General features: G+C 41.9%; 2 protein-coding genes across 15 annotated transcripts in view; one reads left to right on the forward strand and one right to left on the reverse strand.

The window, feature by feature from the left end:
* GTF2H1 (general transcription factor IIH subunit 1) overlaps positions 1 to 15,837 on the reverse strand; it is a 47,426-nt gene extending 31,589 nt beyond the window's left edge. The window contains exons 1-4 of one of the 3 annotated variants that reach the window (XM_055282191.2): positions 15,355 to 15,595; positions 12,071 to 12,152; positions 4,548 to 4,716; positions 630 to 822 (exon numbers count right to left, since the gene is read on the reverse strand). In XM_055282191.2, coding sequence (XP_055138166.1) covers positions 630 to 822; positions 4,548 to 4,701 — 347 coding nt within the window. In that variant the 5' untranslated portion in view covers positions 4,702 to 4,716; positions 12,071 to 12,152; positions 15,355 to 15,595. Of the gene's footprint in view, positions 1 to 629; positions 823 to 4,547; positions 4,717 to 12,070; positions 12,153 to 13,797; positions 14,019 to 15,354 lie in introns of those variants that run through there. The other 2 variants (XM_055282189.2, XM_055282188.2) reach the window with 2 other exon arrangements.
* The window catches only part of HPS5 (HPS5 biogenesis of lysosomal organelles complex 2 subunit 2), a 44,177-nt gene continuing 33,113 nt past the window's right edge, over positions 15,588 to 26,651 (forward strand). For 3 of the 12 annotated variants that reach the window (XM_063641039.1, XM_055282173.2, XM_055282174.2), the window contains exons 1-2: positions 15,817 to 15,962; positions 26,086 to 26,196. Coding sequence is in view for 6 of the 12 variants with exons in the window: in XM_055282171.2 (XP_055138146.1) it covers positions 20,226 to 20,333; positions 26,086 to 26,196 (219 nt within the window). In the remaining 6 variants the exon portion in view is untranslated. Of the gene's footprint in view, positions 16,150 to 19,444; positions 19,474 to 20,176; positions 20,334 to 26,085; positions 26,197 to 26,651 lie in introns of those variants that run through there. The other 9 variants (XM_055282171.2, XM_055282169.2, XM_055282168.2 and 6 more) reach the window with 9 other exon arrangements.

Genomic DNA, 26,651 nt, shown 5'->3' on the forward strand with positions numbered 1-26,651 from the left:
TGTAAGCGTGATACAGTTAATTCAGCTTCTGGGTTTGCACGTTCTCATTTCCCAAAGTCAAACAAGCAGTAAGATTTTAAAGCTGAAAACTAAACACCAAGGTAAAGACACTAGAGCCTTTATTTTCCTACATTACAGTATCATAGCAAAAGTGAGGATAGGTGGTTGGGCGTGGTGGCTCATACCTGTAATCCCAGCACTTCGGGAGGCCGAGGTGGGTGGATAACCGGAGGTCAGGAGTTCGAGACCAGCCTGACCAACATGGTGAAACCCCGTCTCTACTGAAATTACAAAAATTAGCCGGGCGTGGTGGCACACGCCTGTGGTCCCAGCTACTCGGGAGGCTGAGACAGGAGAATTGCTTGAACCCGGGAGGTGGAGGTTGCAGTGAGCCAAGATTGTGCCACTGCACTCCAGCCTGGGCGACAGAGCGAAACTCCGTCTCAAAAAAAAAAAAAAACCAAAAACAAACAAAAAACCACCACCACCAAAAACAAAAACAAAACAACAACAACAAAAAACCAAAACCAAAACCGAAAAAACGTGGGGATAGGTAACAAGCTATTACCCTACTAGGAGACTATAGAGAACCCAGTATCTCTTTCAAAAGGCTATTCTTTTCCTCTCACCTGTTCTTCTCTTCCAGTTCTTTATTTGCTTTCCTCTTGAATTTGGGCAGCAGCTGCTGAAGAAGGTCTTTTACTGCATCTCGCTCTTTCACTGCTGTGCTTTCATTGGAAAAATGGAAGTTAGTTGTGTCCCCTGCATGTAGGACCAGCTGAAGCTGAATTTTAGCTTTTCCTTCTGGACTAATTTTCTGGCCTAAAAAGAAGCATGAGGGCAGTTAGATGATGACACTCGCACTGTGGGAATAACCATACAGTAAGTTACTTCTCCCAAGATGATTCAGGATTCCTTTGGGCTTTAACTGCCCTATTCCAATACTGATGCTTTTGTAGAATGCACTCTTCTTAAATGATCCCATACAACCAGAGCATGCTCATCAAACTCACTAACACTCTGCTTCCTTCTTTGGTACTCTTGGCATGCAGCACTTCTCACCCACTGCTACTACCTCCAGATATTAATGGGCTTTTGTTTCCATTCAACTAGGGCAGACCTCTTTAAAGCTTCCTGAATGTATTTTAAACAAACTGCCCCAAATCAACGTTATCATTAATAAAAATGACCTATCAAGATCCAAAAGACTGCAAAATGCAGCCCATGGCATTTCATTTTGCAAGGGTAATATGTAATTTTATATTCGAGAAATCTGGTGTCACCACTTTAATAAAGTTATCAAACTTAGCCTCATTAAAAGTAAGACAACCTGACACTATATGCTTTCTGAGGTGATGGAACAGGAAGTGAATGTCACTATGTATGTTACTATTCTTGCACAAAATGTTTAAGCTGAATATATTCAAGCCTTTAGATCTGATTTTTAGCTTATAAAAAAATACAGGTATACAGGAATAAATTAAAACCTTAAGGAGACAATCAGAAATACTCAGAATGTTTGATATTTGACAAGGCTATACCCTGAAAGGGACTAAAGAAATGACAACTGCAAGAACCTAGATTGGATACCGTTTTTTTTTTTAAAAAAAGAAAAAACCCAAAAACCACAACTATAAACATTATTGAGACAACCAATGGAAATGCAACAATGGCTATTTTTTATTAAAATGTTTTCAGTGTGATAATGGTATTACAAGCAATAAAAGTGCACACACAAATAATAAAGCAAATATGGCAAAATAATAATAATATCTAGGTGGGCATATTACATAGGTTTTCACTGTATCATTCTTTAAAATTTTCTGTAACTTTGTCAGCTATGATAAGAACTAAATCAATTTCAATTGCTTCTTTCAGATGTGGGCATTCCTTCAAATATTCAACTTGAAACTCTTCTGGTGCAAATCTAGTTTTGGGTATGCACTGCTTTCACCAATAACTGAGAAGAATTGTAGAGAAATTGGAGATGGGCATACTGTTTATTGTACACTGTGGTTATCACAATGTGCGTGTGTATTACACAAAGCTATGGGGTTAGCTTGTCATTTGAGAGAGATGCTAATACTCCTAATTTATAAGTCTAATGTTACAGAAATGTTAGTAGCTACTAACAGAAATTTGTAGGGCATTCTCTCAGAAATATATATATATATATATATATATATATATTTTTTTTTTTTTTTTTGAGAAGGAGTCTCGCACCCAGGCTGGAGTGCAGTGGCACAATCTTGGCTCACTGCAAGCTCCGCCTCTTGGGTTCATACCATTCTCCTGCCTCAGGCTCCGGATGAGCTGGGACTACAGGTGCCCGCCACTATGCCCAGAGAATTTTTTTGTATTTTTAGTGGAGATGGGGTTTCATCGTGTTAGCCAGGATGGTCTTGATCTCCTGACCTCGTGATCCACCCGCCTCGGCCTCCCAAAGTGCTGGGATTACAGGTGTGAGCCACTGCACCCGGCCAGAAATAAAGTTTTAAAAGGAGGTACTATTACCAGGATAGCGGACAAAAGACCATATGGCTTAGGCAGTACTGAGCTATGATGAATTTTTTTTTTTTTTTTTTTTTGAGACGGAGTCTCGCTATGTCGCCCAGGCTGGAGTGCAGTGGCGCAATCTCGGCTCACTGCAAGCTCCGCCTCCCGGGTTCACGCCATTCTCCTGCCTCAGCCTCTCCGAGTAGCTGGGACTACAGGCGCCTGCCACCACGCCCGGCTAATTTTTTGTATTTTTATTAGAGACGGGGTTTCACCGTAGTCTCGATCTCCTGACCTCGTGATCCGCCCGCATCCGCCTCCCAAAGTGCTGGGATTACAAGCGTGAGCCACCGCGCCCGGCCGATGAATTTTAAATAATATTCTTTTTCGAAAATTAAGATTCTAAATTATTTCACTGGAGAAAGACAGGGATCTTGGTCCTTTCCTGCAGCAAAGTAGAGGTAAGTCTTTGCGGCAAGACAGAGGTTTGTATACAAAGCAATTTACAAACTGAGCACTTTGCAAATTGAAGGTTGTCCGTTTTGGGGGGTATCACATTGCTTGAAATTATCATAGAATTTTCTTTAGGAGAAGAATCTTATATCCAGGGAAATAAATGAATTCAATTAATGATTACAGTTAAAGTACAATAATTTGTCAAAGAGTTGGTTACCCTAAGTTTCTCCTAATCCAGATCATTTTTTTTTTTTTTTTGAGATGGAGCCCTGCTCTGTTGCCCAGGCTAGAGTGCAATGGCACGATCCTGACTCACCGCAACCTCTGCCTCCCGCGTTCAAGTGACTCTCCTGCCTCAGCCTCTGGAGTAGCTGGGATTACAGGCACATGCACCACTCTCGGTTAATTTTTGTGGTTTTTTTTGTTTTGTTTTGTTTTTGAGATGGAGTCTCACTCTGTCGCCCAGGCTGGAGTGCAATGGCGAGATCTCGGCTCACTGCAAGCTCCACCTGCCAGGTTCATGCCATTCTCCTGCCTCAGCCTCCCAAGTAGCTGGGACCACAGGCGCCTGCCATCACGCTTGGCTAATTTTTTTTGTATTTTTAGTAGAGACAGGGTTTCACTGTGTTAGCCAGGATAGTCTCCATCTCCCGAACTTGTGATCCGCCCACCTTGGCCTCCCAAAGTGCTGGGATTACAAGCGTGAGCCACCGCGCCCGGCCCTTAATTTTTGTATTTTTAGTAGAAATGGGGTTTCACCTTGTTGACTAGGCTGGTCTCAAACTTCTGATCTCAGGTGATCCACTCACCTTGGCCTCTCAAACTTCTGGGATTACAGGTGTGAGCCACTGTGCCTAGCCCATGCCTGAAATTTATAAAAAGAAATTCCACCATCTACATTCACTGTAAGGTTGAGTCTTCTCAACAGAAGATGGCCACATAAGCAAAGATCAGACAACTTGCCTAAATGGTACAATTTTAGTGAAGGAAAATCTAGCATCATCTATCAGCATTTTAAATGCATAAACCTGGCCAAGCATGGTGGTGCATGCCTATAATATAATCCCAGAACTTTGGGAGGATGAGGCAGGAGTGTTGCTTGAGGCCAGGAGTTTGAGACCGGCCTGGGCAACACATCAAGACTCTGTTCCTACCAACAGTAACACAAAAAAAACACATCAACTATTAAACAGGAAATTCTTTGCAGAAATGTATCCTACACACACAACCTTGAAATGATATTAGTGCAAACACCGCAATAAAAAAATTCTGGAAACTTCCTAAGTGTCCAACCACAGAGGGCTGGTTAAATACATGATTGTATATTCATTTAGTGGAGTATTATGCAACTATTAAAGTGTGTGGAGATCTATACGTCAGGTAGATTTACATATTATATGTAAACTTGTACCTGTTCTGTTATTAAGTGAAAAGGTCAGGTTATAAAATAGTATATATTCAGTGACCCCATTTTGTAATTATTTCTACATGGTTGATTTTTTGATATAAAATAAAGATTATTTATATAATCTTTTTACAAAATTACTAGCAACTATGACATACAAATACATCAGAACTTAGTATAGCTGACTTACATTTAATATCTGCATACATATGGCTGATTGTAAATCTATCTTTGCCTTCAGGTGCCCAAGCAATTCTTTCTGCCATGAGGTATAGAGCTCCATCCTGCTTCTTTTGACGCACTTTCTTTACAATCAGCAAAACTTCTTCAGATGAGGTTGCCATGGTGGCTAGAAGGTGCTAAGAGAGAAAAAAAAGATGAAGAAAAAAACTATTCCACACGTCAATTAGGGTTGAATCTGTTGACTTCTAGAGTCCCTTTCAAATATAAAATCTAAACTGTAGGAAATTAACAGGGAAGAAGAAATTCTCTTTTCTCATTCAAAGTTGAAGATAAAGTTGCATGGCATCATTCCTCTACAATTAAATTTCATTTTGCTCATACCACAGGTGTAAATTTATACAACACTTAAATGCTAATGAGTATTATCAATTTATTTTCCTCAGTTATATTCTTAGACACACACAATTTGAAAATGTGTAGTCTTTCATACAGTCTATATTTACAATTGTAAAACTGTAGAATTACAGAGTCATATTTATTATTTTGTTCAAATTTGTTTCAATTGAAACTAAGATCTGAAAGATTTGTGCGGACTTCCCAGAACCATTCCCAGAGCTGAAACCACACCAAAGTTTCCTGATTTCTGGTCTGTTTCTTCTGTATAAATAAAACTGAGATAACTAAATATTTAACACTTCACATGCTAATTTCCTATCTTTTAACATTCAAATGTCTTCAACTGCTCTCCAGGTCTTGGCCACGATTCATTGGTATAATGCCTAACTAGTTACCTAAGACAGAGTCTGGTCCCTCCACCTCCAACCCCTGCCTCTGAGAATCTTAAATGCCCAATCCAAATCCTCCAGGCTTGAGTGTGGCTGTCTGGACTCAGTGAGAAAGACTGCTGACTGATGGTGCTGTCTGCCATGGGCCAGGATGGGGAAAGTTGTGGCACCAATGCCACATATATGCCATTTCTGGTGAAGTTATGACTTTAGTTTTCATCCCCAGAGGAATGGCCAAAATATAACTTAACAATTACGTTTGCCCTGGGCAAATAAGTGAAGGTTTACTGAAACATTTTTCTGAGGGTTAAAACAAATGAGAACAGGCCAAGTGAGGTGGCTTACACCTCTAACCCCTGCAATTTGGGGGGCCAAGGCAGGAGGTATCACTTGAGCCCAAGAGTTTGAGACCAGCCTTGTCAACAAAGTGAGACCCCGTCTGTATAAAAAATAGGTCTAATTACTTTGGGAGGCCAAGGTGGGAGAACTGCTTGAGCCCAGGAGTTTGAGGCGGCAGTGAGCTATAATCAACACACCGTACTACAACCTGGGTAACTGAGTGAGACCGTGTCTCTAAACAAATAAAATGGGAACAATGAAATACTAGATCTGCCGTTAGTTCTCCAAAATAATTGAACTTCTATTTGAACATAATGGGAAAATAAGTATTAGGAATGGGAGTATGGCAGGGATTAAAAACAACAGAAATCAGAAATTCTTGTTATAAAGTTACAAAAAAAAAAAAACCCCAAAAAACTACTTAAACCATCACCTCTTTTTTTTTTTTGAGATGGAGTTTCACTTTTGTTGCCCAGGCTGGAGTGCAATGGTGTGATCTCAGCTCACCACAACCTTCGCCTCCTGTGTTCAAGCGATTCTCCTGCCTCAGCCTCCCGAGCAGCTGGGATTACAGGCATGTGCCACCACGCCCGGCTATTTTTGCATTTTTAGTAGAGACGGGGTTTCTCCATGTTGGTCAGGCTGGTCTCGAACTCTTGACCTCAGGTGATCCACCCACCTTGGCCTCCCAAAGTGCTGGGATTACAGGTGTGAGCCACTGCACCCAGCAAACCATCACCTCTTAAGATTAATAAATATGGCTGGGCATGGTGGCTCCTGTCTATAATCCCAGCACTTTGGGAGGCTGTGGCAGGTGGATCACTTGAGCTCAGGAGCTCGAGACCAGTCTGGGCAACATGGTGAAACCCATTCCCACAAAAAATACAAAAATTAGCCAGGCAAAAGGATGTGCTCCTGGGAGTCCCAGCTACTTGGAAGGCTGAAGCAGGAGAATCAGCAGAATTGCCTGAGCCCAGGAGGCAGAGGCTGCAGTGAGGTGAGATCGCAACATTGTACTCCAGCCTGGGGATGAAAGTGAAACCCTGTCTCAAAACAAAACAAAACAAAACAAAACAAACCACTGGATTAAAACAATTATTACTTCTTATTCACTCAAACAATGAGTTAGAAATAAAAAATACAAGGGAAAAAAGTGAAACCTTGCTTTCTCTGAAGTTGATTATCTCAAGTATGAGTAGTCAGATATCCCTTTTATAGGTCTTTACAGGCTATTCTATACATTTATCCAACAAATTTGTACTGAGCCAAGGAGCCTGGGGACTATCCAAAGATGAATGTCTGTTGATTTCTGCTTTCAAAGATCTTCCAGTGCAGCGAGCAAGTGTGTATATGTGTGCTATTTGTTAGTGTATACTAATTAGAATGTGTGTAGAGTCCTAATTAGGGAAAAGGAGTCAGGCTGGTGGGAGCAGGGGAAAGCAAAAAGAAAAAGCAGATAAGCTACAAGTCAGCCTTTCTTCATGGTCCAGGACACACAGCCCTCCCGTGCAAATAATTCACAATCTTGCTGTGCCCCACTTATCACCAGACCCTCAGCGGATAGAAAAATGCAAGTTAGCTCACTGCAGCCTTGGTGTTATCAGTACTTCATGTAGCACTCTTCAGCAAAAGCACAATCCTATAAAATCCCCTGGAAGCTTTTGTCTCCTTGCAGTCAGCTCTCCGCTTGCTAATCTGCACGTTGCTTTCTTGCAACATATTTTCCTACTTTCTCTAACAAATCTGCCTTTCTTTACCTACAACTGTCTTGGCAAATTCTTTTTACTACTGGTGCCACCTGCCTCAGACAGTTGCTACCCACGACATGAAGTCCCAAAAGGGACATAAAAATGTTCCAAGTTAGGACTCAGAGGCAGTTTCTTCACTCAGAAAGCCATGAGAAATGTTGGCCACAGAATTTTTTAAAAGCCATTTTAAAAAACTAAGATATAATTAACAAACCAACAAATGCATAGGTCTTAGGCATTCTGTTCGATGCGTTTTGACAATAGTACACACCCATTTACAGTTACCAAAATGAGACACAGAACATTTCAGTCACCCTTGAACATTCCCTCATATTTCCTTCAGGTCAATCTCTTTTCCCCAACCTCCAGCAACTATTCTGATTTCTATCACCACAGATTAGTTTTTATCTGTTCTAGGATTTCACATGAAAAGACTCATACAGTATGTACTCCTTTTGTCTCTAGTTTTTTGCTTAACATGTTTTTTGAAATCCACCACATTGTTGCGTATGTATCAGTTCATTCTTTTTAATACATAGTTTGGTTATAAATTGGGTCTTGAAGAGAGGACTTCTACACAGAAAGTAAAGGGAAACAGTGTCAGAGGCAAAGGGAATAGTTTGGGGCAGTGGATTGAAACTCTCTAGGAATGAGTAATCTGCTTAGGATATAGCATAAGGTTCATGAGATCAGTAGGATATGAGGTTGGATGGTTAAGATGGAGGCATATAGTGGAGAAGGCCACCCTATGTGGCAAACAACAGAAAACTTCTGAAGACTTTTGAATAGGGGAGTGATTTGTATTTTAGAAATTAATCTGGCCGGGCGCGGTGGCTCACGCTTGTAATCCCAGCACTTTGGGAGGCCGAGGCGGGCGGATCACGAGGTCAGGAGATCGAGATCACGGTGAAACCCCGTCTCTACTAAAAATACAAAAAATTAGCCGGGCGTGGTGGCGGGCGCCTGTAGTCCCAGCTACTTGGAGAGGCTGAGGCAGGAGAATGGCGTGAACCCGGGAGGCGGAGCTTGCAGTGAGCCGAGATCGCGCCACTGCACTCCAGCCTGGGCGACAGAGCGAGACTCCGTCTCAAAAAAAAAAAAAAAAAAAAAAAAAGAAATTAATCTGTGAGCAGCAGGAGAGACTGGAGAGGAAGGGACAAGGACCACTGAAGCAGCAGAATGAACACTGTTAAAGTGCTGAAGGAAGCGTCACAGTTGCTTGCCCATACCCCATTTCTGAGCCTTACTGACATGAGCACAGTGGTACCATTTTCAGAAATTAATGAGAAGGAAGAGCAGATTTGAAAGTGAAGATAAGGAATTCAGTTCCAGACATGATGAATGTGAGGTACTGCTGAGTCATGCAGGTAGAGATAGTCTGCATTATGTAGGCATTTGCAAATGCTGGAATAAAGCCCGATTAGATGACTGCTTTTAATTAAAAAGGGATTTTAAAAATTCCATAATGTCACAACCCTAACATCAATTTTCCTCATTTTTAATTGTGCTTACCTTATCTGGACCCACCTTACAAATGTAATCATAAAATACATTCAAGTTCATTATTTTGTGATTTTTACTCACCACTGAGAATTTCTGTTTTCTTACAATCCCATTTTGATATCCATATATCAAATATGATAAAGGATCACAATTCTTAATAAACAATACCATCTTTTAACTGACTTATTTGATGTCTTAAGACTTTAATTTGAGAGTTTTCCCTTCTTGAAGTTTAAAAAACTGTTTTAAGACTATTTGATGACATGAAAAGATACACAGAAAAAAAGGCATGTAGTTTGATTCCATATTCTTTTTTTTTTTTTTTTTTTTGAGATGGAGTCTCACTGTCACCCAGGCTGCAGTGCAGTGGCACGATCTCGGCTCACTGCAACCTCCACCTCCCGGGTTCAAGCGATTCTCCTGCCTCAACCTCCAGTGTAGCCGGGACTACAGGCATGTGCCACCATGCCTGGCTAATTTTTTGTATTTTTAGTAGAGATGGAGTTTCGCCGTGTTAGCCAGGCTGGTCTCGAACTCCTGGACGCAAGTGATCTGCCCGCCTCAGCCTCCCAAAGTGCTGGGATTACAGGTGTGAGCCACTGTGCCCGGCATGATTCCATAAATTTTTTTCTTTTTTTTTTTTTTTTTTTTGAGATGGAGTCTTGCTCTGTCACCCAGGCTGGAGTGCAGTGGTGTGATCTTGGCTCACTGCAACCTCCTCCTCCCAGTTCCAAGAAATTCTGCCTGCCTCAGCCCCCCAAGTAGCTGGGATTACAGGTTCCTGCCACCATGCCTGGCTAATTTTTATATTTTTTAGTAGAGACGGGGTTTCGCCATGTTGGCCAGGCTGGTCTTGTACTCCTGACCTCAGGTGATCCACCTGCCTCGGTCTCCCGAAGTGCTGGGATTACAGGCGTGAGCCACCGTGCCTGGCCCTATACTCTCTTTTATTTTTTTTGAGACGGAGTCTCACTCTGTCACCCAGGCTGGAGTGCAGTGGCCCGATCTTGGCTTACTGCAACCTCTGCCTCCCCAGTTCAAGTGATTCTCCTGCCTCAGCCTCCTCAGTAACTGGGGGTTAGAGGCACATGCCACCACGGCTAATTTTTGTATGTTTAGTAGGGATGGGGTTTCACCATGTTATCAGGCTGCTCTCGAACTGACCTAGTGATCCCTCGCCTCAGTCTCCCAAAGTGCTGGGATTACAGGCGTGAGCCACTACGCCCAACCTGCCCCATATTCTTAAATTTAAAAAAATCTAAAATTTAGGCTGGGCAGGGTGGCTCACGTCTATAATCTCATCACTTTGGAAAGCTGAGGCGGACAGATTGCCTGAGACCAGGAGTTTGTGACCAGCCCATGCAACATAGCAAAACCCTGTCCCTACAAAAACTATAAAAATTAGCTGGGCCTGGTAGTACACATCTGTAGTCCCAGCAACTCAGGAGGCTGAAATGGGAGGATTACCTGAGCCCAGGGAGATGGAGCTGTGATGACACCACTGCACTCCAGTCTGGGTGACAAAGTGAGACACTGTCTCAAAATAATATTCTCCATCATCTAGAATTTGCTAAATGCTTAATAATGTGTCAGGTGCTGGACTAAGTTTCTTATAGACATTATCTCAGTCCCCAGTTAGTAATCCCATGAGGTAGGTTCTATTATTAGTTACATTTTGTAGATAAGGAAACTGGGTCTGAGAAATCAAGATGCTTTCTTAAAGCATCAGGGAAGTAGCAGAAATGGGTTTGAATCTGGGTCAGTCTGTCTTTGAAATTCCACTATGTTACTCTGAAAATATATGCGACTGAAGAGATAGATACCAAATAATGATTATCTATGGGTGATAAAAATACAGATGATTTAAATGTTCTCTTTTCTCATCTATAATAATTATGTATTTTATACTAAAGCAGTTATAAAAAAAAAAAAGTCTTCCCAAGAGTTTCTTCTCTATCAAACCAAATGTTTATAAAGGTAACCCAGGAAAGTGTTAGGGGTGCTAGTGTGAGAATTTGAAAACAGTGTTTTCTATTTTCAGTAGTTTATTTTAACCTTAATTTTCTAGTATTCTTTATAATAAACATATAACTATGCAGTTCTTCTGCCAGAACCTCCCGAGTAGCTGGGATTATAGGCATCTGCCACCACGCCCAGCTAATTTTTCTATTTTTTTTTTTTTTTTAGAGATGGGGTTTTGAGGCAGGTGGATCACTTGAGGTCGGGAGTTAGAGAACATATTTTAAAAAGCCCACTCTGTAGAATATCAAACTGGACTGCAAACCATACAAATTAGGAAACATGTTTTAAGAAAAATGAATTAAAATCTAAGAAAGATGAGAGTGGAGGATTTGAGGGGGAAGTTGGCAAATAATTTTAAGTATGTTGATATTTCATTATACTACTTAAGTAGGATAATTTTAAGTATGTCAGTAGTTGGAAGAAAAACAGTGAGCAAGGACAGCTGATAGAGCAAGTCTCCCAATTAACTGGGCATACAGGCAAAAATAAAGTGTTAGCATTGGAAAATAATACAAAAACCTTTATGAGTTGAGAAGGCAAAAAAAAAAAAAAAAAATGCATGAAGAGAGAAACTGCAAAGTGGAGAATACATGAGACAGAACTGACTACATCGACTGGGAAAAAACATAACCTTTTTTTTTGAGAAGGAGTCTTGTTCTGTCACCCAGGCTGGAGTGCAGTGGCCTCATTTAGGCTTACTGCAACCTCCACCTCCCGGATTCAAGCGATTCCCTTGCCTCAGACTCTCAAATAGGTGGGATTACAGGCACGCACCACCATGCCTCGCTAATTTTTCTATATTTGGTAGAGATGGGGTTTTGCCATGTTGGCCAGGCTGGTCTCAAACTCCTGACCTCAGGTGATCTGCCTGCCTCAGCCTCCCAAAATGCTGGATTACAGGCGTGAGCCACCGCGCCCTGCCATAACCTCTTATATATAACATATAAAACCATTTATATAAAAATTCATTTATGGGGAAATTTAAAAAATAAATCTGAGATAAATTACCGCACATTGGGCACAACTGGTCAATTGTCTCACGGCTAATTTGCTTGGTAAATTTTCCTGGTCATCTGTAGCACCTCTTAATTGTTCAAGGACCAATTTCAGGAGGTTTAACAGAATCACTGTACCTATCTTACAATGCCTTCTGTGATTTCCAGGTTTTTCTTGAGTATATTCCTTGAGTGGCAAACACTTCTTCCCAGGAGAACTCTATAAGAGCCATAGAAATTTATCAAAGTTATTGGTGTAGGCTACATTTAAACAGATCCAGTCAATGAAGATCTCGCTTTACTAAAAGACTATTTACTTTATGAAATGGTCTGCTATAAGACTTCTCTAAATAGCAAGATCTCTAGTAAAGGCATTAATTTATTTGCAGTTAAAAATGTATTTGTCTGAATCTAAATTCATATACCTTGCTCTGAGCCTTCATACATTCTCTTCCTTTCCCATCAACTGGCTTTCGTTTTTTTTTTCAGTCTATGTTAAGCTTCAAAGTTACCAGCTAAAGTCTCCTATTATTTTCTTCATGGCACTTACAACAACATAATTTTTAATGTAATTCTTTTAATGTATACGTCTCCTGACAGATTGCAAGCTTCATAAGGGAGGGCAGAGGCCATATATGTTGGGTTCTCTGTAATATAGCACCCAGTACATATAGTGTTTGGCCTATAGGAAGAGTCCAAGAAATATCAATGACATCATTTAAGATCTTGCTGTTAAAAGAATACGATCTCTTGCTAAGACATAATAAGGAATCTTTGCATATACATCTTTGCTTAAACTCCAGGAACCACATATAGTTTTCAATTCACAGATCAATGTACCATTTCTCATACAGATTCTAATAACTGGATCTTGCCCTTAAAAGGAAACAGTGATAAGGAAGAATCTGAACTGGTTGAACACAAATCTTTACATTACTGCACCTCTGCATTTCCATTACCTACATCCCCTTTTCCAATGTGCAAGAGATAAATGGAGGAGAGGAGATAGGGAGCAACAAGTGAAAGTGAAATCATCTTCTGAAAGAAGGATTACTAGAGAGCACTGTTATATCTGCCAGCATACAAAAATGGAGATTTGGAATGCTGCTTGCCATCAAGCAATCCAAAACTGTTTGAACAATTCAGCATTAAAGGGAATAACTTTATAAGTACGTAAAGAGTGACCAAAATGTACTGTTTTAAGGATAATTTCACAGACAAGGAAGAGATTAAGGAGAATAACTGATGTGGCAATTTTAGGACGGAGCACTTGTACATTTTACAGCAGTGCAGGGAAGAGGCAGGAGGAAAATGCGACAGAGATGCATGACAGAGGAAAATACGCTCCTATCCACTAATAAATACTGCATGCTGACAAGAGTATATTACCAAAATTGAGAGAAGAGTAATCAGTTGGTAATCAAGAGAAACTACTAGGTCAGTGGCTGATACTGCCACACTGAAGGCAGGAAAGAGAAAGAAAGAAGGGCACAAAGACATCTCTATCAGCAGTATCCATAAGGCAGAGATAAATGGTGGCCAAAATGCTAGGAAAGCTCAAGGTATGCCAGACAACATTCTGATGGTAGGGAATAAAACAGCACAGAGAAACAGGTTATCAGAGGGCAGGACACATGGTACCAGCAGGGAGAAGTTACAAGCCTTGAGGGCAGTACACACAGGAAGCATTCACAACCCAGGACTGGTGCTGGTCGCTGGCTTCACTACTTTTAACTGATTATTCTCCCACACTGCACCAATTTTCCTAGTATTTTTCAAAAGCCCTCTCTGAATTTGCTTTGATTTTTTTTCACATTTGTACTGCCATGTGTATTTAGTATCACCTAAGAGAGACTCAAACTTACCAATCTGTTGCACTGCTACAAGTCGGCTGAATGGCCTGGTCAACATGGTGAAACCCCGTCTTTACTAAAAATACAAAAATTAGCCAGGCATGATGGCGTGCGCCTGTGGTCCCAGCCGCTGGGGAGGCTGAGGCAGGAGAAGCCTTTGAACCCGGTAGATGGAGGTTGCAGTGAGCAGAGATCGCGCCATTGCACTCCAGCCTGGGCAACAAGAGCAAAACTCCGTCTCAAAAAAAAAAAAAAAAATGTCGGCTGAGTGAGGACAGCAGACCATCTCTTTTTTCTCCTTTCTGAATGAGAGACTTAAGCCTGCTAACAGGTACAAAGTTCTCTCCAGAGTCTAGTCCTTCTGTAAGCCCAAGGCCTGCTACTAGAGGTTACCTTCCCTGCGGTTGTGACTTCTCCATCTCAACTGCTCTGGTTTTGTCTTTTAAAAAATCTTAAGGTTGTCAACTTTGGCTTAATTACCTAAGTCCAGTTCAGTGGTTTTCAAACTGTGTTCCAAGGAGTGGCCTCTAGGATAGAAGTTAAGCGGGGTGGTGGGGCCCGGCCCTCTTAAATTTAGTTCCACCAGAGCATGCTGCTTTATATATTGGGTTCCAGATAAAAATTCATGGGGAGAAATTGTTCCACTCCTTTAAAATATTTGAAAACCACAAGTCTGGATATTGGTTTGTATGGAGTCAATACTCACTGCAAAGCATATTTCATTCAAACCACTCAGTTTTTTTTTTTTGTTTTTAAGACTGAGTCTTCAAATGGACAAAAGGTGTATTTTTCATATCTTCTTTCCCCATCCCCATTTTACTTATGCTAAAATTGGAGTTTAGGAGTCATTTGGGGCCAGGCACTGTGGCATAATTCTGGCGCTTTGGGAGGTCTAGGCAGGAGAATCGCTTGAGCCCAGGAATTCGAGGTTAAAGTGAGCTATTATCACGCCACTGCATTCCAGCCAGGACGACAGAGCAAGACTCTGTCTCTTAAAAAACATAAGAAAAGTCACCTCCTTATTTAATTTGGCCTTTGAGAACACTGGGGGATTTACAAAATAATTACGTTATATCCAGGTACTCATAGTCTATTTTTCATCATTACACGACAATCAAATGACCAAAACTAGGAGTGTGTGGACTGGCACGTGTTAAGAAGGTTTTTAAGAGAGGTAAGATTGACAGGTGGAAGCAAAAGGTGTGCAGACACCAAGGTGACAGCTTTTCTCTTACAGAATCCCAGACTCAACAGCACATTTCCTGACGGGAAGGGCTTCTCTGTCTGGGAGAGGCCTCCACTTCATTCTCATAAGCCAAATCTGATCCTGGCTTTGGGTAAACCTGCTCTCAACTGAAGAGCAGGCTTCCTTTAGACAAGTAGATTAGGGGTCGCCTCTTCCTCGCCTCACGATAAGGGCAAACAAGACGCTAGGCTTGGGCGTTGGGAGGACGGCGACAGCGACGCTGGGAAAAGGGGTAGAATCCACGCCGTCCTGCGGCCCCCAGGCCTGTCAGCTCCTCACCCGCCCGCCCACCCACCCGCCTGCATTCTTCAGTCTAAACTTACCAGATGGAAGCTACAACTCTAGACAGGAAGTAACTAACTGGGTTGGATCCGGTCGAGTTCCGCTGCGCTTCTTAGAGCCGCTGCTGGGAAGAGGCCGAAACCCAGTGGCTGCAGCAGTCGCCACCGCCTCTGTTACTTATGGGTCTCGCCTCCATCGCTGGCTGAGAGGAGTCCGAGGGCACGTGACCGGAAGTAGCAAGGCGGGGCCTGGACACGTGACTCAAGAGCGCGGCAGCCATGACACCTTCCGCTAGTTCCCTCCCTCCCCGACGGGTTCCCGCCTGTTTCGTTTCCTCTCTCCGGTCTCGAGCGGCGAAGGGTCCTGGGATCCTGGCTGGCCCAACCATTTGGCCTAGAACTCCTCCGGTTCCAGTCGCCGCCGTGTCTCCAGCCCGCAACGGCCCTCCAGCTGGAAGCCGTAGAGAGTGTAATCGCGACCGCGGCCTGAGGGGCAGGGAGCACGCGCAAGGAGGGGCGTGACTCATCACGTGATGAGGAAGTGCCGTTAGTAGCGTTGTCTCCAGTCCGCGGCTCTTCTGGATGACGTCAGCAAGGAAGGGGAGGAACGCGAGGGGAGACTGAAGTTCATGTTCCGCTCTTAGTGCGCGGTGAGTTCGTCGGCGCTAAGCCGGGAGACAAGATCCGATCCACTGAGAGCTGCGAGGTACTGGCCTGGATGTGGTGGAGCTGGGCTGGGACTTCCGGGCTGCTGGTCTGTGAGCCTGGCTTTGAAAATTGGTTACTGGGTCTCCTCTCAAGAGATCTCAAGATATTAAAGTTACTGCTGTTAAAAAGGTAGTAGTTCCACTAGGCAAGGAGCTTTTTGTGGGCAGGGATTGTGTTTTGTTCATCCCTGTGTCTCTAGCGGTGTGTTCAGGTCCTGGAACATAGTAGGCACTCAGAATGTTGAATGAATGAATGTATGAATGAGTCAGTCGCCATTTGTCTGAGGCGGAGAGTTGTTTTCTGATCATTTCTTCTTGGATAGAAAGATCCCATTGTGGAAATGAGGCAGTCTGCAACTTCCCCTTCTCATTTCTTCAATTTTTGGTATCTTTCTTACTTCTTTCTCCTCTTCTTCCACGCACCTACTGGGGCAAAAGAGAACATATTTGCATTTGATGTGTGAGCAACAAACACTGAACTATTTTACGATAATGGAAAGATGATGAGATTTGGATTCAGGAGACGTGTATTCTAATCTCAGCTCTACTATTTATGAACTCTGTGATCCTTGGGTAAGCCAGTCTCCCAAAAGTTGTTTCATTTACTTTGGTTAAGCATTTGTCGCCAACTTCTATGTTCTTAGTTTTTGGTAGAGTGACTTCACAGAAGTAACATTTAAACTCTGCTTTGCAGAAAGATAGGGTTTTGGTAAATGGGGGAAGATTCCATAAACATCATATATTAAACCGTGGAGGCACAGCAAGTTTATGGAATGAAAGAGAAAAAAAGAGTCCAGTGTAGTTGGAGAATAGAGAGGTTAAGATGGGAAATGAGGCTGGAAAAAGAAGTAGGGAGGAGATAACAGATTTTCAAGAAATAGAGCTATTGAAGCCTCGTACAATATTAAGTATATATTTTTAAAATTTTATTGTGGAAAATTTCAAACGCAGACAAAAGTAGGATAATAAAATGAACCCTCATGTACACTTAACGCAACTTGAACAATTATCAGCATTCTGCTGTTCCTGTTTATACTGTTTGTACGTTTCTAGGTACTTTTTATATCCATTGTTGCATTTGATTAATAGCAGCTTTCAATTTGAGCTCAGTTCTACTGTATGTAGCTACTGGCTAAGAAGATTTTGTTTATGTAAACAATTTCTTTGGGTTTTAGTTGACCACTTGCTCTGTTGAATCAACGTGTAACATGGCCACCTAAACACAACTAATACTATTTTTAGGTTGTAATATAGAAACTTAGTGTCTAGATCCAGGAAGTTAGTGTTTCTACTCTATTCTGGGCTCATCCAACTACTTAAGGAGTATTATGCTCAGTTCTAGGCACCTTATTTTTAGGCAAACTAAAGTGCCTCTGTAGAAGGTTGACTGGAACAGAGGGTTGGAAAATGTCATGTCAGGAGTGATGAAGGAACTGGGAATGTTAAATTTTTAGAAGACCTGATAATGCTTTTCAAATACAGAAGGATTGTTTTGGAAAGAGACAGCTTGTTCCCTTCAGCTGTAGAAGCTACATACAATTAGGAATAATGGTAGAGCTCTAAGTGATCAGGCTTCAGCACAGTATTAAAAAGAACCTTATAATAGTGAGCCCTGTGGAGGACTGGAATTGGCAGCTTCATGAGAGTGAGTGCTTTCTTTCCATGGCTGAAAATGTTCAGGGATCTAGGGCAAAACTAATTTCTGAATTAGGTGGACATGTTCACTGAATTACCTATGAATCTTTTTCCATCTTGAGAATTCTAGGAAGTAGGGCTCATGTGCGATCTTGAAAGCTGGGTATGTTTGGGTAAGAAGATCTGGAAGGGAAGCAGTCATTTCAGGGAGAGTAAACATAAAGTATAAAGTTGAAGTTGGTTTAACACTGTCATTCAGCAGCTTCTCTGAGAATTGGCATTGCTTATGCTGTTTTTATTTTCCATTCTCATTTCTGTTAAATTCTTTTTTTCTTTTCAGTAGAACTTACTAGGTGTGTCCCCCTGCCCACCCCCGCATTATATTATAACTTCCAGGACATTCTCTTTTTACCGAGATTAAGGCAAAATGACTTATCTACTTCGGAGTTTCTTTGTTTCAAGATCACAAGTAGAAGAGACACTATGATATTATCATTCCTTTCCATCTCTTGGATCCTGTACCATGGTTTTATCTTTTTCTTGAATCTTCAGTCCCTTTCGTTCTAGACTCTACTTTTAGCTACTACCTACAAATCTGTTGAAGAGTCTCCCCAATAATAAAGTCAAGAGAGGTTTTCTCCTTTTCCACCAGACTTCTTGAGTAATTGAAATGTTTTATCCTCATTTTCATACCACCCACCGGTTTTCTCAAGTCTTTGTTTTGTAGCATCTAACCACCCACAGCACTTTACAGAAATTGTGTGACTTCCCAACACCAAATTCTTCAATTCCTTTCTGTTGCCTGCCAAGTTAAGTTCAGGTTCTTTGGTTTGAAATTCAAAGTGTTTCGTAACTTGGGCCCAAATTAAGATTCCAGTTTTATCTTTCATTACTCCGTTGCTTGTATCCTATGTTTTAACCAAAGACTCAATTTGTATTCTTCTAGTATATTCTGCATTTTTTTCTTCTCTATATATTTGCTTATTGCTACCCTACCTGCTACCCTTTCCCTTTACCTTGAGATAAAAGCCTAGTCAGCATCAGTACTACTTTCCTTAGAGAGTTTTCTTCGGTTCCCTTTAATTCAGTGTGATCCCTCTGTCCTGTCAAGTTCTAACAAAGCAGTTTGCTTATGTTTCCCTTATAAGACGTGTGTGTGTGTGTGTGTGTGTGTGTTATTTGTCTTTTCCTCCGTATTATAAACTGACTGACTTCTGGAATTATTTTACTCATCTTATTTTTACCACTGTGCCTGGTACTTTACTAGGTACTCAATGAAATGAATGAGTGAAAATAAGGAGGGAAGATTTTCTTAGATCAATAATTCTCAAATATTTTGAGTACAGGCATGTGAAAGTTTCTTTTTGGGTTTTTTCTTTTTTTTTGCTGAACATTCTCCTTGCAGAGGTCAAGGTGTGTTAGGAACAGTGTTACTAGCAGAAAATAAGATTGTGTTATGTGTGTGCAATAAAAAATATTATAGTCTTCATTTTGCCACTAGAAAGTATGCTCTATGAGGGTTAGAACTTTATCATCTCCAGGACCTAGAATAATGTTGGGCACATAGGTGGGTGCTCAGAACAAATTTGTTGAATAAATGAGTGATCGAATATATATGTTTCTGGAAAAAAGTCAAAAACATAAAGCATGAACAAACAACGAGAATGTATAAACAGTTTATGACTTTTTCTGTTGTATTAATTTGCTTTCTAAATTTGGCAGGTAACAAGTGATTGAGAAAAGTTATAATTAATGAGTAGAATTTTCTTTTCTTTTTTTCTGGAGATTGGTGCAATTTGACAAAAAAGTGCATTTGAGAGTAAGTGAACACATAAAAACTTTCCTGTTACTTTACAAAGTCCTCACTGGTTATTTGGCATTTGTTACCTTGTATTCTTATCCCTATTCTGTCCTATCTAGTCTCTTTTGTTGAAGCGCTTGTTTTTCTTTGTGCTCTAATTCCCTGTACCTTCTCACCTGGTAGATGTGTTCATTCATTCACCATACTTACTAAGCCCCTGCTCGGTTGAAGAGAGAAGTCTAGTGGCCTATTCCTATAAAGCACTGTTAGATTGTTAGCTGATAACTGTAGGGTTTGCTGATAACAGTTAATAAGTTGAGGCCTTTACAAAAGATTGCGTTTTAATGAGAGACTCCTAAAGACAGAAGATTTACTACTCATAGAAATGCAGCAGCAAGGTTGCTGTTTTGCCTCCGGGGAGATAGGCCATTTCCTAAATCCTACTCTGCCTACTGTGTTTACTCACACTGTTAGATAATACAGGGGGATAGGATTATGGAGGGCCCTGAGAATCGTACCTGCTACTCTGGGAGTTTTAGAGTCAGGGAATGACACGATGTAAACACGCTGTGGCATGCAACGTTACCTGTATGTGTTTTCTTTCTAAGTCCCTGTATAGTGGGGACTTTCTCATGTGTCCCTATGTTCCCCACATATTTGTTAAATGCATGTTAAATGAATGGTGGGCTTCTTAAATTATATTTTTGTGGATTTTATTCAGGTGAGGAATACTGTATCTATCATTCAACAAGTTTCAGCTTTCTGGCTAAATGACTTTTGTGCCAGTGATACCAGAGTCCTACAGCCATGTTCTTGCAGAGTTTGAATCTCTGGATCCATTACTCTCAGCCCTGCGGCTGGACTCCAGTCGTCTAAAGGTGAATTTCTTGATCCTTGTATCAGTTTCATTTTCATGTGCTCTCTGTTACTGTGCCCCTACCCTCCAGTTCCTTAACGTTTTGTGGAATCTTGGGTGTTCTTACCTGTCCTAGTCATACTTTTGTGGGGAAAAAAAAGAAGAAAATAAACTTTTTATCTGAGGAATGTGAGCCCCTTTAAATTATCAGGCCCAGGCTGGGTGTAGTGGCTCACACCTGTAATTCCAGCACTTTGGGAGGCTGAGGTGGGTGGATCACTTGAGGCAAGGAGTTCAAGACCAGCCTGGCCAACATGGTGAAACTGTCTCTACCAAAAATACAAAAATTACCCGGGCAAGGTGGCATGCGCCTGTAATCCCAGGTACTCGGGAGGCTGAGGCATGAGAATCACTTGAACCCGGGAGGTGGAGGTTGCAGTGAGTTGAGGTCATGCCACTGCACTGTAGCCTGGGTAACAGAGTAAGACTCTGTCTCAAAAAAAAAAAAAAAAAAAAAATTATCAGGCCCAGAGAAGCATTGGAATGAAACAGCAGTCTCTTATCACTCTTTTTTTTTTTTGAGATGGAGTCTCGCTCTGTCACCCAGGCTGGAGTACAGTGGTGTGATCTCAGCTCACTGCAAGCTCTGCCTCCCGGGTTCACACCATTTTCCTGCTTCAGCCTCCCAAGTAGCTGGGACCACAGGCGCCCACCACCATGCCTGGTTAATTTTTTGTATTTTTAGTAGAGATGGGGTTTCACCATGTTAGCCAGGATGGTCTCGATCTCCTGACCTCGTGATCCGCCCGCCTCAGCCTCCCAAAGTGCTGGGATTACAGGTCTCATCACTTTTGTTTGAGCTAATTAATTACCTCTTGAAGCTACTTGCTATGTGGGCACTAGACTAACTAACACCAAGTAGTGATAAAATGCAGTACACTTCATAGTTCAAAAGTGTATAGCCAATCACTAATCAATGTTATTGCTGTAAGCCAATGAGAATTCCTGTCAAACAGCCTCTTCTGAAAACTTGAGTTTCTTGTTTTCCAGAGCATTCCCCAAGGCAACTTGGAAGTGTGTCCTAGGCTGCATCCTCAGCCTTGGCTCAAATAAAGTCAATGTTAATTTGGCCTCAACTTCTTCCTTTTAGGTTGACACTTTACATAGAGGTATAATTTTCATAGCTCTTTCTTGATTTATTTTTTGAGCTATCTTTTGAATTCTAATTTACCATCCCTGGAAACCATGATATTAACTTGCTTCATTTTTCCCCGTTAGTGTTCTTGCTGTCTTCTCTCAGAAAGTAATGTATTTGATTGAAAATAAAATGGTATGAGTATATCTCACAAAGACCAAGAGAACACTGTCTCTTCACCTTCTGCAGGTTTGCTGAAAATCAACTAATAAAAATAAGATTAATAGGAGAAAAGGCATATAAAATCTTATTTTCTTTTTTCTTTTTTTTTTCTGCTTTTGAAACAGGTTGTCTCTGTTGCTCAGGCCTGAGTGCAATGGGGAGATCCTAGCTCACTGTAACCTCAAACTGCTGGGTTCAAGTAATTCTCCTGCCTCATCCTGCTGAGTAGCTGGGACTAAACATACTTGATACCATGCCAGGCTAATTTTTAAAAAGTTTTTGTAGAGATGGGGTCTTGCTATGTTGCCCAGGCTGGAGTACAGTGGTGAGACCATAGCTCATGATAGCATCGAACTCCTGGCCTCAAGCAATCATGTGCCTTGGCCTTTGGCCTCCCCAAAGCACTGGGATAACAGGAGGGAGCCATCATGCCTGGCTCTATGTACCCTCTTTCATAGGGAAGTGGGGATATGGAGAATGTAGACGATTGTTTTGAGTGGCAATAAATCATTATGGAGAATGAATAGACCTAGCAAGTGGGAGGCAGACATGGGAAGGTGAGGGATGGAGCTGCATAGGAACAATCTGACTTATGCAGGTAAAATCCCCCAGATAAACTCTTGGAGCTGTCTTCAGAAGAATAAATGAAAAGTCTATTTAGGCGTGATGGTGACTCCCAGTCTCTTCTCTAGTGGTTGATCTTTCCTGGTTATTTGATGAGATCCTTAGGGAAAGGGTTTAGGACAATTGCATTTCTTTTGGAAGGAAGCTTTCTTTTTCTTTTTTTTTTTTTTTTTTTTTTTTTTTTTTTTTTTTTTTTTGAGCTAGAGTCTCACTCCCTTGCCTAGGCTGGAGTGCAGTGGCACGATCTTGTCTCACTGCAACCTCCACTTCCTGGGTTCAAGTGAGTCTTGTGCCTCAGCCTCCAGAGTAGCTGGGATTACAGGCACCTGCCACCATGCCCGGCTAATTTTTGTATTTTTAGTAGAGACGGAGTTTCACCATGTTGGCCAGGCTCGTCCCAAACTCCTGGCCTCAGACAATCCTCTTGCCTCCTCCCAAAGTGCTGGGATTACAGGCATGAGCCATTGAGCCTGGCCCCCTTTGGAAAGAAGCTTTCTTGGTCAGATAAGGAAATTCCTCTGGAGAGAGTCCCACTCTGTGCTTAGTGGAGAGGTGGAAACGAGACAAGGTTAAAGGGACTTTGATTTTGAGGCAGCTTCTAAGAACTGTCAGCATGTCAAAGCTCCCTATTTTGGGGTATTGGTTGCTGAGCCCCAATAACCCCTTTACATTTTGAATAACATGAATCATTGCAGTTATACTAAGGTCATTCCAAAACAGGGAGTCTGGTGTAACCCTCGTTTTAGGGAGAAAAGCAAAAGTTAGTTAGCTCTGGGCAGAATATCGACCTAAGAGGAAGAAGCTGAGGCAAGTGCCCTGGCTTGGTGGCTCATGACTGCAATCCCAGCAGTTTAGGAGGCGGAAGTGGGAGGATTGCTTGAGCTCAGGAGTTTGAGACCAGCTTGGGAAACATGGCAAAACCCTATCTTTACAAAAAATACAAAAATCAGCTGGACGTGGTGGTGGGCATCTGTGGTCCCAGCTACTCAGAAGGCTGAGTTGGGAGGATTGCTTGAGCCAGGGAGGTTGAGGCTACAGTGAGCTGTGATCGCTCCACTACATTCCAGCCTGGGTGACACAGCAAGACCCTATCTCAAAAAGAATTAAAAAACCCAGAAAACAAAACAGACAAAGGCAAAAATAATATAAGCCGACAGTTTATTAGGGCCAAGCTTGAGGATTACAACCTGGGAACATAGATAAAAGTTGCTTTAAATATACACTTTGATTAGCAGCAGTTACAAATGGATTATTTATTTATTTATTTATTTATTTGAGATGTAGTCTTGCTCTGTTGCCCAGGATGGAGTACAGTGGCACCATCTCAGCTCTCTGCAAACTCTACCTCCCGGGTTCAAGTGATTCTCATGCCTCAGCCACCAGAGAGGTTAGGATTACAGGTGTGTATCACCATGCCTGGCTAATTTTTGAATTTTTAGTGGAGACGGGGTTTTGCCATGTTGGCCAGGCTGGTCTTGAACACCTGGCCTGAAGTAATCCGCCCGCCTCGGCCTCCCAAAGTGCTGGGTGGATTATTTTTTGAGATGGGTGGTCGGGGTGGGGGGGGGGGATGCAGTCTTACCATGTTGCCCAAGCTGGAGTGCAGCGGCTATTCACAGGCATCATAGCTGAGTCATAGCACACTGCAGTGCACTGTAGCCTTGAACTGGCGTCAGGCAGTCTTCTTGCCTCAGCCTCTCAAGTAGCTGTGACTACAGGCATGTACCACACCACATGGCCTGCCTAATTTTTATATATTTTTTAGAGATAGGGTTTCATTATGTTGCTGTGGCTGGTCTCAAACTCCTGGGCTCAGGCAGTCCTTCTGCCTTGGCCTCCCAAAGTGCTGGGATTACAGGCATGAGCCACCGTACCCGGCCTTTTTTTTTTTTTTTTTTTTTTTTGAGACGGAGTCTAGCTCTGTCTCCTGGCTGGAGTTCAGTGGCACAATCTTGGCTCACTGCAACCTCCGCCTCCCGGGTTCAAGTGATTCTACTGCCTCAGCCTCCCAAGTAGCTGGGATTACAGGCACGCACTGCCACACCCAGCTAATTTTTGTATTTTTAGTAGAGACGGGGTTTCACCTTATTGGCCAGGATGGTCTTGATCTCCTAACCTCATGATCCGCCCACCTTGGCCTCCCAAAGTGCTGGGATTACAGGCGTGAGCCACTGTGCCTGGCCTGGATTTCTTAAAAATAAAAATGTTTAAATTAGGGCTGGAGTCTTATTCTGTTGCCCAGGCTGGTCTCGACATCCTGGCCTCCCAAGGTGTTGGGATTATAGGCATGAGCCACCTTGTCCAGCCCAAGTGGTTTTTTAAAGGAAAAGAAGAGGCAGATTCTGAGTTGTTCACCAAAATCTTATATTAAAATAACAAAAACTATTGATTGGCTATACATTGTTGTTTGTATCACAGATTTCAGTGACATGAAGGTAACAGGTGAGACAGCTAGTCAGTGACAAAATTACTTTAAACAATTGCCCCCAGGCATGGGTGCAGAGAGTGGGTGCATGACTGATATCTCATATTCATTTCTGTCTGGGCCTGCATACTTCACGTAGCTCAGACTGCCCTGAGCTATTTCTTTTTCTCAATAATTATGTGTTTTGATTGTCCTTGGAATTCAAAGAACTATGTACTTCCTTCAATCTCTGAGTTATTTTGATTAAACTCAGGAATGATGTGGTAAAAAACAAAGTTTCATAACCAGTACGAAAATAATTTCATTTTTATACTTTTCCTACTGCCCTAAAGGAAATACTAGCATCTGAGGAAAGGGAAAATAGGAAGTGACAGACAAAGTAATATGAGTAACAATTTTGAGGCTTGATATCAGTTAGACATTTTTTCAGCTGCAAATTACAGTATGGTGTAACATATTAATAGGAGCTTAAGTGGTAAAGATGTTTATAATCTCATAGGAGGTTAGTGTTCTGGGTTTAGTGTAGTGGCTCCCATTTTTCCTGTTCTACCATTGCACATATGTTAGCTTTTAGCTGCTTTTGCAATATGTGTCCCGTCTCCAGTCTTACTGTTCTCATTAACATCTCAAGAAAGCAGGGGCAAAGGGCAAAGGCATTCTACAGGCTCTGCCTTTCATCTGGAAAGGTAAAGCTTCCCTTCCTGAGAAGCCCTCAGCAGCCTTGGTCTTATTAGCTAGAACTGAGTTACATGGCAACCCTTGGCAACTAGGGAACTGGGAAGGTGAATATTTAGGTGTTCCAACTTCTGTAGTGAAAAGCGACAAAATTGAAGAGGATTGGGAATGTCTCTTAGTCAATCAACTAATAACTTTTGCCACAGGGTATTGGATACGGCATGACCACTGCATTCTCTGATGGAGTCTCACCTACCCTAAGACTTGTGGATGTTTTGTGGTGTTTGTACAGATTAGAAATGATTTAAATGAACGAATGTTGAACATGGTTGCTTTATCTTCTGGTAACTTCATTGGTCTTCCATTGTTGTAGTCAGCATTGGAATGACCTAGCCAAATTACATAAAATATGAAGTCTTAACAGCCAGCTTTTGCCAAAGGAAAATTACTCGTACAATGGAGCCTATTCAGCCTTTGTGAGATTCACTTAGAAGTTTAAAAACAAAATGTTCTTTCTTCAGTATTTTTTACTATTCTAGAATTAGAGAATAAGTGTCATATTGTGTCCATTTGGGCAGAGGATAAAGTGAAGGAAGGAGCCTGATGCGTAAATCCTCAGTATTTATTTTCAGTGGATAGTCTATTTGGTTAAGTAGCTGTGATTATCTCACACTTCTCTTCACATGTTTTTAGTGCACGAGCATAGCTGTGTCTCGGAAATGGTTGGCTTTGGGCAGTTCAGGAGGAGGACTCCATCTCATTCAGAAAGAAGGCTGGAAGCACAGGCTTTTTCTTTCACACAGGGTAAGATTAAGGGCAGCTCTGTCATACACCATTTGGAGTCTCTTTCATAAATGCAAATTTCTCCAATATAAATAATCATTTGGAATAAAAGAATGTAAAACTTGGCCTGGTGTGGTGTCTCACGCCTGTAATCCCAGCATTTTGGGAGGCCAAGGTGGATGGATTACTTGAGGTCAGGAGTTGGAGACCAGCCTGGCCAACATGGTGAAACCCCATGTTTACTAAAAACACAAAAATTAGCTGGGCGTGGTGGTGGGCGCCTGTAATCCCAGCTACTTGGGAGGCGGAAGCAGGAGAATCGCTTGAACCCAGGAAGTGGAGGCTGCAGTGATCTGAGATCGCACCGTTGCTCCCCAGCCTGGGCAACAGAGTGAGACTCAGTCTCAAAAAAAAAAAAAAAAACAATAATAATAATGTAAAACTTAAGATTTAAAAAATGTTTTTTCTTTTGTGCT

This window comes from Symphalangus syndactylus, chromosome 6, assembly GCF_028878055.3.
Source record: "Symphalangus syndactylus isolate Jambi chromosome 6, NHGRI_mSymSyn1-v2.1_pri, whole genome shotgun sequence".
NCBI classification, from domain to species: Eukaryota; Metazoa; Chordata; class Mammalia; order Primates; family Hylobatidae; genus Symphalangus; species Symphalangus syndactylus.